This window comes from Crinia signifera, chromosome 2, assembly GCF_055691185.1.
Source record: "Crinia signifera chromosome 2, ASM5569118v1, whole genome shotgun sequence".
NCBI classification, from domain to species: Eukaryota; Metazoa; Chordata; class Amphibia; order Anura; family Myobatrachidae; genus Crinia; species Crinia signifera.
In genome coordinates, this window is record NC_139218.1 from 2,856,935 (window position 1) to 2,871,841 (window position 14,907).

Below are 14,907 nucleotides of genomic sequence, written 5' to 3' on the forward strand. Positions count from 1 at the left end.
TGGGTAACACGGGATGAGATGCGCGAGGTGCTGTATGCATTGTGGTCAGTAGAGGGCGCTACAGGGGAATCACATTGGGTACCACAGGATGAGATGCGCGAAGTGCTGTATGCATTGTGGTCAGTAGAGGGCACTGCAGGGGAATCAGATTGGGTAACACGGGATGAGATGCGCGAGGTGCTGTATGCATTGTGGTCAGTAGAGGGCGCTACAGGGGAATCACATTGGGTACCACAGGATGAGATGCGCGAAGTGCTGTATGCATTGTGGTCAGTAGAGGGCACTGCAGGGGAATCAGATTGGGTACCACGGGATGAGATGCGCGAGGTGCTGTGTGCAGTGTGGTCAGTAGAGGGCACTGCAGGGGAATCAGATTGGGTACCACAGGATGAGATGCGCGAAGTGCTGTATGCAGTGTGGTCAGTAGAGGGCGCAGCAGGGGAATCAGATTGGGTAACACGGGATGAGATGCGCGAGGTGCTGTATGCATTGTGGTCAGTAGAGGGCGCTACAGGGGAATCACATTGGGTACCACAGGATGAGATGCGCGAAGTGCTGTATGCATTGTGGTCAGTAGAGGGCACTGCAGGGGAATCAGATTGGGTAACACGGGATGAGATGCGCGAGGTGCTGTATGCATTGTGGTCAGTAGAGGGCGCTACAGGGGAATCACATTGGGTACCACAGGATGAGATGCGCGAAGTGCTGTATGCAGTGTAGTCAGTAGAGGGCGCAGCAGGGTAATCAGATTGGGTACCACAGGATGAGATGCGCGAGGTGCTGTATGCATTGTGGTCAGTAGAGGGCGCAGCAGGGGAATTAGATTGGGTACCACAGGATGAGATGCGCGAGGTGCTGTATGCATTGTGGTCAGTAGAGGGCGCAGCAGGGGAATTAGATTGGGTACCACAGGATGAGATGCGCGAGGTGCTGTATGCATTGTGGTCAGTAGAGGGCGCAGCAGGGGAATCAGATTGGGTACCACAGGATGAGATGTGCGAGGTACTGTATGCAGTGTGGTCAGTAGAGGGCACTGCAGGGGAATCAGATTGGGTACCACAGGATGAAATGCGCCAGATGCTGTATGCATTGTGGTCAGTAGAGGGCACTGCAGGGGAATCAGATTGGGTACCACAGGATGAGATGCGCCAGATGCTGTATGCATTGTGGTCAGTAGAGGGCACTGCAGGGGAATCAGATTGGGTACCACAGGATGAGATGCGCGAGGTGCTGTATGCAGTGTAGTCAGTAGAGGGCGCAGCAGGGGAATCAGATTGGGTACCACGGGATGAGATGCGCGAGGTGCTGTATGCTATGTGGTCAGTAGAGGGCGCAGCAGGGGAATCAGATTGGGTACCACAGGATGAGATGCGCCAGATGCTGTATGCAGTGTGGTCAGTAGAGGGCACTACAGGGGAATCAGATTGGGTACCACGGGATGAGATGCGCCAGATGCTGTATGCAGTGTGGTCAGTAGAGGGCGCAGCAGGGGAATCAGATTGGGTACCACAGGATGAGATGCGCGAGGTACTGTATGCAGTGTGGTCAGTAGAGGGCGCAGCAGGGGAATCAGATTGGGTACCACAGGATGAGATGCGCGAGGTGCTGTGTGCAGTGTGGTCAGTAGAGGGCACTGCAGGGTAATCAGATTGGGTACCACAGGATGAGATGCGCGAAGTGCTGTATGCAGTGTGGTCAGTAGAGGGCACTGCAGGGGAATCAGATTGGGTACCATAGGATGAAATGCGAGAGGTGCTGTATGCAGTGTGGTCAGTAGAGGGCGCTACAGGGGAATCAGATTGGGTACCATGAGATGCGCGAGGTGCTGTATGCAGTGTGGTCAGTAGAGGGCGCAGCAGGGGAATCAGATTGGGTACCACGGGATGAGATGCGCGAGGTGCTGTATGCAGTGTGGTCAGTAGAGGGCACTACAGGGGAATCAGATTGGGTACCACAGGATGAGATGCGCCAGATGCTGTGTGCAGTGTGGTCAGTAGAGGGCACTGCAGGGGAATCAGATTGGGTACCATAGGATGAAATGTGAGAGGTGCTGTATGCAGTGTGGTCAGTAGAGGGCGCTACAGGGGAATCAGATTGGGTACCACAGGATGAGATGCGCGAGGTTCTGTATGCATTGTGGTCAGTAGAGGGCGCAGCAGGGGAATCAGATTGGGTAACACAGGATGAGATGCGCGAGGTTCTGTATGCATTGTGGTCAGTAGAGGGCACTGCAGGGGAATCAGATTGGGTACCATAGGATGAAATGTGAGAGGTGCTGTATGCAGTGTGGTCAGTAGAGGGCGCTACAGGGGAATCAGATTGGGTACCACAGGATGAGATGCGCGAGGTTCTGTATGCATTGTGGTCAGTAGAGGGCGCTACAGGGGAATCACATTGGGTAACACTGACCCCACAGCCATCTTACCGACTTTTCGAAGGTTGCAAAGAATTTGATGTAGGGGTGAAAATGTTCTGCAGCCTCTTCAAATGCCTTGTAATCTGCAAAGGAGATGAGGACATAGGAAGATGCTGAGCGTGAGATGACCCCCAGTCTTACGTGGCCTATGAGCGTGGGGCAATCCCTAAGGTGATGACATTACTGAAACTGAAGGGACGGGTCAGTAAAGGCCCCATACACTATGTGAGTTACACTATCAGGGGGGAAAAGTCGCACCCAGTTCCCCTGTAAAACGTCCGGAAGCTCCCCCGCAGGGTCACATGCCATTTTTCTCATGTAAAGACTCCTGAGAAGCTGCAGCAGAGAATTCAAAAACCGTAAATTAATGGGCGGCCTCTGATTGGCTGAGTAGCTCTCCCTGCCAATCAGTGACTGCTCATTCTTTTGTTTAAATCTCCTGCCCGCCGCTCAGATGTCGGACCCGCAGATAGGTGTGTGCCAGCGGCGCAGCACTGCTGGCACACACACCTACTGGCGGAATCGGACGTGATACATTGCGGGTGGTAAAAAGCACCCACGATGTGCCGATAATGGGTTCGATTTCGGTTTATCTTATATTCTGCAGGTCCAATCTCCGACTCCAGACAGCGCATTGGATCAGATGTCATACACATGATATCTGGGATGATTTCACCCAATTTCCCAATCAGCTTAAATCAGGCCTAAATGGTAGTGTATGAGGCCCTTAACTGTGATGCAGCTCTCACACTCGCTTCCATTCTGATCACTTCCTCTCACACTCTCCTCCACCCGCATCACGTCTCACACTCACCTCCATCCTAGTCACTCTGTCTCATGCTCACCCCCCTGATCCATTACTCTCACACTCACCTCCACCGTGATCACTTCCTCTCATACACACCTCCATCCTGGTCACTTCCTCTCACACTCACCTCCACCCTGGTCACTTCCTCTCACACTCGCTTCTATCCTGATCACTTCCTCTCACACTCACCTCCTATCACGGCCGGAGGATCTTGAGGACCCACCTCAGGTTCAGATTCAGGCGAGACTGGGGCGGGACGCCCTTGGAACTTGGCAGGTTGGATGTTCGACCTCTGCATATATTTTGGGCAGTGGGTTTTGGCGAATACTCCAAAGCGAGGGCGCGGAGTCTAACTGCCCAGCGGTCTTCTCCAGGGACCCCCGCAAGGAAGTTTGGTTTTCGCCGCGTCTGGACAGCAGGTCACGGCCCCTCACTCTGAGCACCCACGGGTGCCCTAGATGGAGCGGGCAGGATGAGCCGCACAGGTTAGGGGTCAGGACAGGAATAGGAAGGTCGTAGGGAGTACCGGGATGTTTGAGGCAATAACTGAGATGTGGATGACGTAAACCAGAGAATGCTGACGGAGGAACTGACGACTTGACCGGTGTGAGACTGTAACTGAAGACGGCACACTTGGCTTTTGAAGAATAAACGAGAACTGAAAAGAACCAAACTTGGTTTAAACGTAAACTGACAACTTTGTCCAAAAGGCGAGGCTTGAAACAGAAGACTGCCGACACGGCTACTGGAGATGATGACGGAACTGGAATATCAGGATAGCAGGGAGGGTCGGACTAACACACAGGAGCAGGAACAGGATCAGAGCTGGGACAGGAGAGCTGGATCTGACATGAGAGCAGGATCAGCAGTACCACACACAACCAGTGGAGCTGCAGGGAGATGCTGACAGCTGACGAGTTGTTCCAGCAATGAGGCTAAGAGCCTCCTGGAACTTATACCTCAGCCCAGCAAGGTCCGGCCCCCTAGTGGGGAGGAAGGTATCAAATAGAAGCCCTGAATGCCGGTCACGTGACCTGGCCAACATGGCGGCGCCCAGTCCCGGGAGCCGGCGTCTGTCGCTGCCGGACCCGCCGACAGACTGGGGAGCCTCCGGACCACCCGCCGCCTGCTTCCAGCCAGCCCTGCACCATCACGGCGCCAGGACTGGTGAACGCGGAGGGGTGAGTAGCCGGTGCTGGGCCTGGCGCCACGCCGGGTTGAGACAGTACCCCCCCTTTTAGGAGTGGCCACTGGACACTTAGCTGGGTTCCTGAGGAAGAAACTCTTTACCAGGTTTGGTGCATGGACATCTTCTGCTGAAACCCACAATCTCTCCTCCGGACCATACCCTTTCCAGTCTACCAAGAACTGAAGTCTACCCCGGAGTTGGCGAGCGTCCAGAATCTTTTTGATCTCAAACTCCACCCCTTTCTGAGTCTTCAGAGCAAGGGATCTGGGAGGAGTCCTCCGAAAACGGTTCAGAATCAGGGGTTTGAGCAAGGACACATGAAAGGTGGAGGAGACCTTCAATGATGAGGGAAGCCTCAGTCGGACAGCCACTGGGTTAATTATTTGCGTGATGGTATATGGGCCTATAAATCTCGGAGCCAGTTTCATGGTGGGCACCTTGAGTCGCAAATTCTTGGTAGACAACCAGACTCGGTCGCCCACATGATACAAGGGAGCAGCGGAACGTTGTCTATCTGCAAACTTTTTGTAGGGCAGAATGGACATTCTTCCAAATGTCTGAAAAGAAACGTAAGGAAGTGTTTACAGCTGGTACTTCGGTGGCCGGTAATTGAGGAAATTCAGGTACTCGGGGGTGTCTACCGTAAACCACAAAGGAGGGAGTCGTTTGGGACGAACTATGGTACATATTGTTATGCGAGAATTCGGCCCAGGGAAGCAATTCCACCCAATTATCCTGGGATGACGAAAGGTATAACCGAAGGAAGGTCTCGAGGTCCTGGTTTACCCTCTCGGTTTGCCCATTTGTTTGGGGGTGGTATGCGGTCGAGAATTTTAGTTGAATATGAAGAGTAGAGGGCACGCCAGAACCTCGCCACAAACTGTACTCCGCGGTCCGAAATGATCTCCTCTGGGAGGCCATGGAGACGAAAGACATGAGAGATGAACAACTGGGCTAGTGATGGGGCGCTGGGTAAGCCCTTGAGGGGCACGAAATGGGCCATCTTCGAGAAACGGTCGATGATAACCCAAATGGTGTTGAAACCCTCAGCGGAGGGTAAGTCTGTAATGAAATCCATCGCGAGATGGGACCAGGGACAGGATGGAATGGACAGTGGGCGAAGTTTCCCGGCAGGAGCCTGGCGAGGTGACTTATGTTGAGCGCATACTGGGCATGACGAAATATAGGACTGGACATCTTTTCGAAGGGAAGGCCACCAATAAGAACGTTGCAGGAAGTCCAATGTTTTCTGGACCCCCGGATGACCCGTGAATTTGGACTGATGAGCCCACTTTAGAAGCTTTGGTCTCAATTCAGTGGGCACGAATGTTTTGCCGGTCGGTGGGGTAGGCAACTGAGTAGCCGCAAAGACCATGGAGTCCAGCACAGGTGGTGTTAACCTCTCTTCCTCCGAGGGAGAAAAGGACCGAGATAAGGCGTCGGCCTTGGTATTTTTGAGCCTGGACGGAAAGATAATTTAAACTGGAACCGGGTGAAAAAGAGTGCCCACCGGGCCAGACGAGGATTAAGGCACTGGGCCGACTGGAGATACAGCAAATTCTTGTGGTCGGTGTAGACCGTAAATGGATGCTGCGCCCCCTCTAGAAGGTATCGCAATTCCTCCAAAGCGAGTTTGATAACGAGTAGCTCTTGTTCTCCTATGGGGTAGTTACGCTCGGCTGGAGAGAATCTTCGGGAAAAGAAACTGCAGGGATGAAGTTTCCCATCTTCCCCATACTGGGAGAGAACAGCTCCTACCGCCTCGGATGAGGCATCGACCTCGAGAATGAAGGGGTGCCTCAAATCGGGTTGTCGGAGGACAGGTGCTGTGACAAAGGCTTGTTTTAATTTTTTGAAAGCCTCTATGGCTGTTTGGGACCAGTTGGCGGGGTTAGCCCCTTTCCTCGTGAGGACCGTGATGGGGGCGACTATGGAAGAAAACCCTTGGATAAATTTGCGATAGTAGTTCGCAAACCCCAAAAAGCGTTGAACGGCACGTAAGGTTGTGGGCTGAGTCCAATCTAGGATAGCTGCTACTTTCTCGGGATCCATCTGTAACCCCTGCCCGGACACAATATACCCCAGGAAGGGCACTGCAGTTTGTTCAAAGAGGCACTTCTCCAGCTTACGGTATAATTTGTTCTGACGGAGACGACTCAGAACCTCCTTGACTTGATCCCGGTGGGTGTCCAGATCTCGGGAGAAGACCAAAATGTCGTCGAGGTAAACTACAACTGAAGTGTATAGGAGGTCCCGAAAGATCTCGTTCACAAAGTCCTGGAAGACGGCCGGGGCATTACAAAGTCCGAAGGGCATTACGAGATATTCGTAATGCCCATCCCTGGTGTTGAAGGCCGTCTTCCATTCGTCCCCCTCTCGGATGCGAATTAAATTGTATGCCCCACGGAGATCCAACTTAGAGAAGACTTTAGCACCTTTGATCCTATCGAAGAGCTCGGGAATGAGAGGCAAAGGATATCGATTCTTAATAGTGATCTCGTTAAGCCCCCGATAATCGATACATGGGCGAAGAGAGCCGTCCTTTTTTTTACAAAAAAAAATCCAGCTCCCGCGGGAGAGGAGGAGGGATGAATGAACCCCTTCTGTAAGTTCTCGGTAATATAATCTGACATGGCCCGAGTCTCAGCCAAGGATAGAGGGTAGATGCGTCCACGGGGAGGACTAGATCCAGGTATCAGATCAATAGGGCAATCCCACCTCCGATGGGGTGGTAAGATGTCAGCCGCCCTCTTGTTAAATACGTCCAGGAAGGATCTATAGGGAACGGGAACCTCAAATTGTGGTTTGGTCTCGGCACTACACAGGGGAACTACTCTACTTAGACAGGATTTAGCGCAGGAAGAGCTCCAGGAGAGGATCTGCATGGAAGACCAGTCAATCTGCGGGTTGTGTCTTCTTAGCCAGGGAAGACCTAGGACCATGGAAAAGGAGGCTCTGGGAATGACCAGAAATTCGATTTGTTCCTGGTGGAGTACACCTACCTGAGAGTTACAGGGGTAGTACGGCAAGATATCAGGCCTTGTGGAATGGGGCTACCATCCACTGCGGTTAGACAGATCGGGGTCTCTAATTCAAATAGTGGGATCTTATGTTGTTGAACAAAGTCTTGAGATAAGAAATTAGCAGCTGCTCCAGAATCCAATAATGCGGAGACGTTGATGTTCCCCTTTAAGGAAAGCTGAACCGCAAGTAGAGAGTCTAGACAAGTCGGAGAGGTTTGGACCTGTCCTAATCGGACCTCTCCAGACCCTATTAGGACCGAGAGTTTCCCGGACGCTTCACACATTGGGCAATTAGATGACCGGCCTCGCCACAATATAGGCAAAGATTCTCTCGTCGACGTCGCTGCCTCTCCTCAACTGACAGATGAGCCCGGTTCACCTGCATCGGTTCTTCAGGAGGTGGAGTAGGCACGGGAGGAGGACGAGGTACAGGATAGGTACGGGCACGCTCTCCTTTGTTTCTCTCCGTCTGTCTCTCACGGTATCGTAGATCAACCTTGTTACAGAGGGAGATCAACTCGTCTAGAGTCTCTGGAAGATCTCGTGTCGCCAGATCGTCTTTAATTCGCTCTAATAAACCGCTCCAGAAGGCTGAGAATAGAGCCTCTTCGTTCCAACTGACTTCTGATGCTAGAGTTTGGAACTGTACCACGTATTGAGCTACTGAGCGGTTCCCCTGCCGTATGCGGAGGATCTCCATAGCCGAGTAAGTATTGCGACCAGGCTCGTCAAAGATACGGCGAAATTGAGCAATGAAGTCACGGTAATTTGATAGAAGAGGATCGTCCCTCTCCCACAGTGGAGAGACCCAATCCAGAGCGGTTCCAGATAACAGAGAAACTATGTATGCCACACGCGTCTTGTCTGACGGGAAGAGACCAGGCTGCAAAGTAAAATGGACGTCGCATTGGTTTAAAAAAACGCGGCACTGCTTGGGTGTTCCATCAAACTTGCTTGGAGAAGGCAAATGGAGCTGATTGGAGGCGGAGGATGCGCCGGACTGAGAACGGGCAGAATCAGCTGGAGGCCGAGATGGAGCCTTAGGTAAGGATGTCTGTAGAAGATCTTGTCGGTGCGCAATGTCCTGAAGGCCCTGAGCCAACTGCCTCTGTGAATTCTCCAGCCCCTCCAAACGGGCCGCAATCTGCTGAAGTAAATCGGCCCCAATACCGGGTCCTGAGGCGGAATCCATGTGGCTGGAACAAACTATCACGGCCGGAGGATCTTGAGGACCCACCTCAGGTTCAGATTCAGGCGAGACTGGGGCGGGACGCCCTTGGAACTTGGCAGGTTGGATGTACGACCTCTGCATATATTTTGGGCAGTGGGTTTTGGCGAATACTCCAAAGCGAGGGCGCGGATTCTAACTGCCCAGCGGTCTTCTCCAGGGACCCCCGCAAGGAAGTTTGGTTTTCGCTGCGTCTGGACAGCAGGTCGCGGCCCCTCACTCGGAGCACCCACGGGTGCCCTAGATGGAGCGGGCAGGATGAGCCGCACAGGTTAGGGGTCGGGACAGGAATAGGAAGGTCGTAGGGAGTACCGGGATGTTTGAGGCAATAACTGAGATGTGGATGACGTAAACCAGAGAATGCTGACGGAGGAACTGACGACTTGACCGGTGTGAGACTGTAACTGAAGACGGCACACTTGGCTTTTGAAGAATAAACGAGAACTGAAAAGAACCAAACTTGGTTTAAACGTAAACTGACAACTTTGTCCAAAAGGCGAGGCTTGAAACAGAAGACTGCCGACACGGCTACTGGAGATGATGACATAACTGGAATATCAGGATAGCAGGGAGGGTCGGACTAACACACAGGAGCAGGAACAGGATCAGAGCTGGGACAGGAGAGCTGGATCTGACAGGAGAGCAGGATCAGCAGTACCACACACAACCAGTGGAGCTGCAGGGAGATGCTGACAGCTGACGAGTTGTTCCAGCAATGAGGCTAAGAGCCTCCTGGAACTTATAACTCAGCCCAGCAAGGTCCGGCCCCCTAGTGGGGAGGAAGGTATCAAATAGAAGCCCTGAATGCCGGTCACGTGACCTGGCCAACATGGCGGCGCCCAGTCCCGGGAGCCGGCGTCTGTGTCGCTGCCGGACCCGCCGACAGACTGGGGAGCCTCCGGACCACCCGCCGCCTGCTTCCAGCCAGCCCTGCACCATCACGGCGCCAGGACTGGTGAACGCGGAGGGGTGAGTAGCCGGTGCTGGGCCTGGCGCCACGCCGGGTTGTGACACCTCCACCCTGGTCACTTCCTCTCACACTCACCTCCACCCTGGTCATTTCCTCTCACACTCGCTTCAATCCTGATCACTTCCTCTCACACTCACCTCCACCCTGGTCACTTCCTCTCACACTCACCTCCACCCTGGTCACTTCCTCTCACACTCGCTTCTATCCTGATCACTTCCTCCCACACTCATCTCCACCCTGGTCATTTCCTCTCACACTCGCTTCTATCCTGATCACTTCCTCCCACACTCATCTCCACCCTGATCACTTCCTCTCATGCTCACTTCTATCCTGATCACTTCCTCTCACACTCACCTCCACCCTGGTCACCACCTCTCACACTCGATTCTATCCTGATCACTTCCTCTCACACTCACCTTCACCCTGATCACTTCTTCTCACACTCACCTCCACCCTGGTCACTTCCTATCACACTTGCTGCCATCCTGATCACTTCCTCTCACTCACCTCCACCCTGGTCACTTCCTCTCACACTCACTTCTTCTCACACTGTCCTCCATCCTAGTTACTTCCACTCACACCCACATCCACCGTGACCACTTCCTCCCACACTCAGCCTCATCCTGCTTACTTTCCCTCACGCTCACCTCCACCATAACCACTTCCTCTCACACTCACTTCCATCTTGGTTACTTCCTCTCACGCTCACCTCCACCCTGATCACTCTCTCACCACACTCACCTCCACCCTGATCACTTCCTCTCACACTCACCTCCACCCTCATCACGTCTCACACCCACCTCCACCCCGATCACTTCCTCTCACACTCACCTCCATCCTGGTTACTTCCTTTGACTCTTACCTACATCCTGGTCAATTCCACTCACACTCACCTCCACACTGTACACTTCCTCTCACACTCACCTCTACCCTGACCACTTCCTCCTCTCATCCTGGTTACCTCTTCTCACACTAACCTCCATCCTGGTTCCTTCCTCTCACACTCACCTCCACATTGATAATTTCCTCTCACACTCACCTCTACCCTCATCAAGTCTCACACTCACCTCCACCGTGATCACTTCCTCTCACACTCACCTCCATCCTGGTCACTTCATCTCACACTCAACTGCATCCTGGTCACTTCCTCTGATACTCACCTCCATCCTGGTCACTTCCTGTCACACTCACCTCCACCCGGATCATGTCTCACACTCACCTCCACACTGTACACTTCCTCTCACACTCACCTCCACCCTGATCACTTCCTCTCACACTCACCTCCACCCTGATCCCGTCTCACACTCACCTCCACCATGATCACTTCCTCTCATATTCACCTCCATCCTAGTCACTCCGTCTCATGCTCACCCCCCTGATCCATTAGTCTCACACTCACCTCCACCCTGATCACGTCTCACACTCACTTCCACCCTGATCACTTCCTCTCACACTCACTTCCACCCTGATCACTTCCTCTCACACTCCCCTAGTCCTTCACATCCCCCTCCACACTCACATACAGATTACACCACCCATACCGTATACTCACGCTCAGAGTCTTCTTTCTTGAAAAAGCCGATCACTCTGGTTTCTTCCTCCATCCGGTCCAAAGCCTTCAGCTCTGCGTGGCTATTAATGATCTCCACAGGGTCCTCAATCAGCTACAGGAAGGGGACAGAAGTATTATACAAATCCTATCATGTATCATTGTGCAGCCTGCTGTGCATACAGAGACCTGGAACTTACATCCAGCAAGAAATCCACCAGGACGTCAGCCGCCAACTCTCCATCAAACTCTATCACATTGTCTTCTTTAAAGGCATAAAGACTGCCTTCCTCTGTACAGCCTGCAATACACAATCAGTGCAACATGTCACTGTCGCTGTCCTCACGTCACTCATCTCCTGATATACTCTGTGCTGCTGGGAACCCTGCTCCTCCCACTATATAACTCTCAGTCTGTGGTTTCCTGCTGCCTCCATTCCCCTCCTCACATCTTGTCACTGCTCCTGTCACATGCAGCCCTGTCCTCACTGACACGTCACTCATCTCCTGATATACTCTGTGCTGCTGGGGACCCTGCTCCTCCCACTATATAACTCTCAGTCTGTGGCTTCCTGCTGCCTCCTTTCCCCTCCTCACATCATGTCACTGCCCCTGTCACATGCAGCCCTGTCCTCGCTGACACATCCCTCATCTCCTGATATACTCTGTGCTGCTGGGGGAGGGACTGCTCTTCCCACTATATTTGACTCAGCAGAGGATGCTGGGAGGAAGCGTCTTTGAGGCTGCTGGGTGGAGACAAGAAGAGAGGCTGCTAGAAGGATGACTACAACTGGAGGCTGTTGGGAGAAAGAAGTGGATTGGAGGCTGCTGGAATGAGAAAAAGAACAGAGGATGTTGGGAGGTGGACCACAACTGGAGGTTGTTGTGAGAAGGAAATGGATTGGAGGCTACTGATAGGAGAAAAAGAAAGGATGCTGTGAGGTGGACCACAACTGGAGGTCGTTAAGAAAAGGAAGTGGATTGGAGGCTGTTGGGAGGAGAACTGGAAAAGAAGATGCTGGGAGGACCACAACTGAAGGCTGCTTGGTCGAGAACAGACAAAAAGAGGATGCTGGGAGGGGGAATGGGATTGGAGGCTGCTGGGAGGAGAAAAAGAAGAGTGGATGCTGGTAGGGGCCCCACAACTGGAGGCTGTTGGTTGGGAGGAAGGAGATCAGAGGCTGCTGGGAGAACTGGTACAGAGGATGCTGGGAGGAGGACCACAACTGGAGACTGTTAGGAGGAGGAAGGAGATTGGAGGCTGGTGAGAGAAAAACTGACAGAGGTAGGGATAGCCATCATTGCCATTGATGGTTGCCATCGATGGCAATAGTGCAAGCAGACATTGATGGTTGCATACTATGTAATGGATGACCATTGATGGTCTACCTATTGATGGTCATCCATTTCTTTGACCAATTGGCCTGTGGACCAATTAGAACCTGGGGTGGGGCTTCAAGGGGTTGGGGGTGGAGCTATACTCCATGTCCTGGTCCGATGAGGAAAAACAAACCAAAACTATTTGGTTAATCTGTGCCATCGACAGAGGGAAAACACCTGGTTCTTCCCCATTGTGACCAAAACTATTGTACATCGGCCATAAACCATCGCCGATTAGGAATCATGGCCGTTCCTAAACAGAGGAGTCTGGGAGGATGACCACAATGAGGACAAACACAAATGGAGGCTGTTGAGAAGAGGAAGGGGATTGGGGCTGCTGAGAAGAGAACTGGAACAGAGGATGCTGGGAAGAGAACAGGAACAGAGGAGGCTGGGAGGAGAACAGGAACAGAGGTTGCTGGGAGGAGGAGAACAGGAACAGAGGTTGCTGGGAGGAGGAGAACAGGAACAGAGGTTGCTGGGAGGAGGAGAACAGGAACAGAGGTTGCTGGGAGGAGGAGAACAGGAACAGAGGTTGCTGGGAGGAGGAGAACAGGAACAGAGGTTGCTGGGAGGAGGAGAACAGGAACAGAGGTTGCTGGGAGGAGGAGAACAGGAACAGAGGTTGCTGGGAGGAGGAGAACAGGAACAGAGGATGCCGGGAGGAGGAGAACAGGAACAGAGGATGCAGGAAGGAGAACAGGAACAGAGGATGCAGGAAGGAGAACAGGAACAGAGGATGCAGGAAGGAGAACAGGAACAGAGGATGCAGGGAGGAGAACAGGAACAGAGGATGCAGGGAGGAGAACAGGAACAGAGGATGCTGGGAGGAGAACAGGAACAGAGGAGGTTGGGAAGAGAACATGAACAGAGGTTGCTGGGAAGAGAACAGGAACAGAGGATGCTGGGAGGAGAACAGGAACAGAGGATGCTGGGAAGAGAACAGGAACAGAGGATGCTGGGAGGAGAACAGGAACAGAGGATGCTGGGAGGAGAACAGGAACAGAGGATGCTGGGAGTTTCAGCAATAGCATAAGGACAATATACAAAATTACCAAGTTTCTTTGCAACCTTTGGATTCTTCTTGGGATCCAGAAATCCAAACCCAACGTGTTTCTTGTCCAGAACCTGTGCGGCCAGCTGTAAGACAGGAATAGTGGGTGACCCAACTGCTACACTCACCCTGTACTGTCACCTCTCGTACGCTATATGTGACAGTGCTGTTCCTAACCCCTATACTGTCCTGCCACATATAGACCCACCCATGTTCCTCCCTCTCACCACCCACATGCCCATCTGCACCTCACCACCTGCACCCATACGCTCTCCTCCTGGGCCAGATTAAGGACCTAATTGGCCTGGAGCTGGAAACATTGATGAGAACAGGAACAGAGGATGCTGGAAGGAGTACAGGGACAGAATGAGAAGTGGAGGAGGTGAGGACAATGTAGGCAGGTAGAACCATAAACTATATGCCCCAATATCTCCCTAAATGTATAAAGTACAAAACAGGAATGCGATGCTAAGGCCATGTGGTCATCTAGTGATCATCATGCTGTCATTGTTATGGTTTACGCCTGGGCTCTGGGTGATACGACAGCTGGCAGGAGGAAAAAGGTCAGGCGTGAGCCCGCAGCTGGGACCGCTGTTTAGAACGGCCACAGCGAAACCTACACTGACTCTGTTGAGTCCCCCGGGCAGATGGAATACCCCTGCAAGTGCTAGGCTTCGCCTGTAGCCGCCGTGTTCGACAGAGCCAGTTAGGCCGGCTCTGACCCCGATGCAGCCAGGTGTTAGGTAAAGACAAGGGGTGAGCGATCGCCAGGGGGTATCTCAAAAGGACCGTCTAACTACAGGGCCTAGCTAGGAAGAGGCCCCTAACTACCGGCACCTGGCCAAGAACAGGGAACGGTGACCCAGTCGCAGACACAAACAAGGAAATAGGGAATCTCGGAACAGGGACACCCCGAGACTGCGATTCCCCAAAACAAGGAGTAGCTAGAAGGGAAATACCCCTGCCTACCCAACGCTAAGGTGACAGACAATAACCAAAGAGGAAGGACAACAGAAATGATACCGCAAAGTAACAGCGGACCCACGGAGGGGTACAGCCACGGCGGGCCAAAGATGGTATAAGGAATAACCAGCAGGCTCCAACGGAGCACTTACGTGACCCACAGGCAGATAGGTAACGGGGACAGGTGCAGGCTCTGGCCCAGGACAGGATGATGATCCAAGCAGGCTGGGAGACAAGAGAGCAGGAGTATACACCAGGACACTTCAAAGACTGGAGCAACAATGCTCCGGGGACCGGGTAATCAGGCTTATGCTATTACTAGCAAGGA

General features: G+C 52.8%; 1 protein-coding gene across 1 annotated transcript in view; it reads right to left on the reverse strand.

Annotated features, from left to right (window-relative positions):
• CASQ2 (calsequestrin 2) overlaps window positions 1–14,907 on the reverse strand; it is an 82,837-nt gene that overhangs the window by 32,147 nt on the left and 35,783 nt on the right. The window contains exons 2-5 of the mRNA XM_083170918.1: window positions 13,618–13,702; window positions 11,384–11,484; window positions 11,187–11,298; window positions 2,426–2,499 (exon numbers count right to left, since the gene is read on the reverse strand). Coding sequence (XP_083027044.1) covers window positions 2,426–2,499; window positions 11,187–11,298; window positions 11,384–11,484; window positions 13,618–13,702 — 372 coding nt within the window. The remainder of the gene's footprint in view (window positions 1–2,425; window positions 2,500–11,186; window positions 11,299–11,383; window positions 11,485–13,617; window positions 13,703–14,907) is intronic.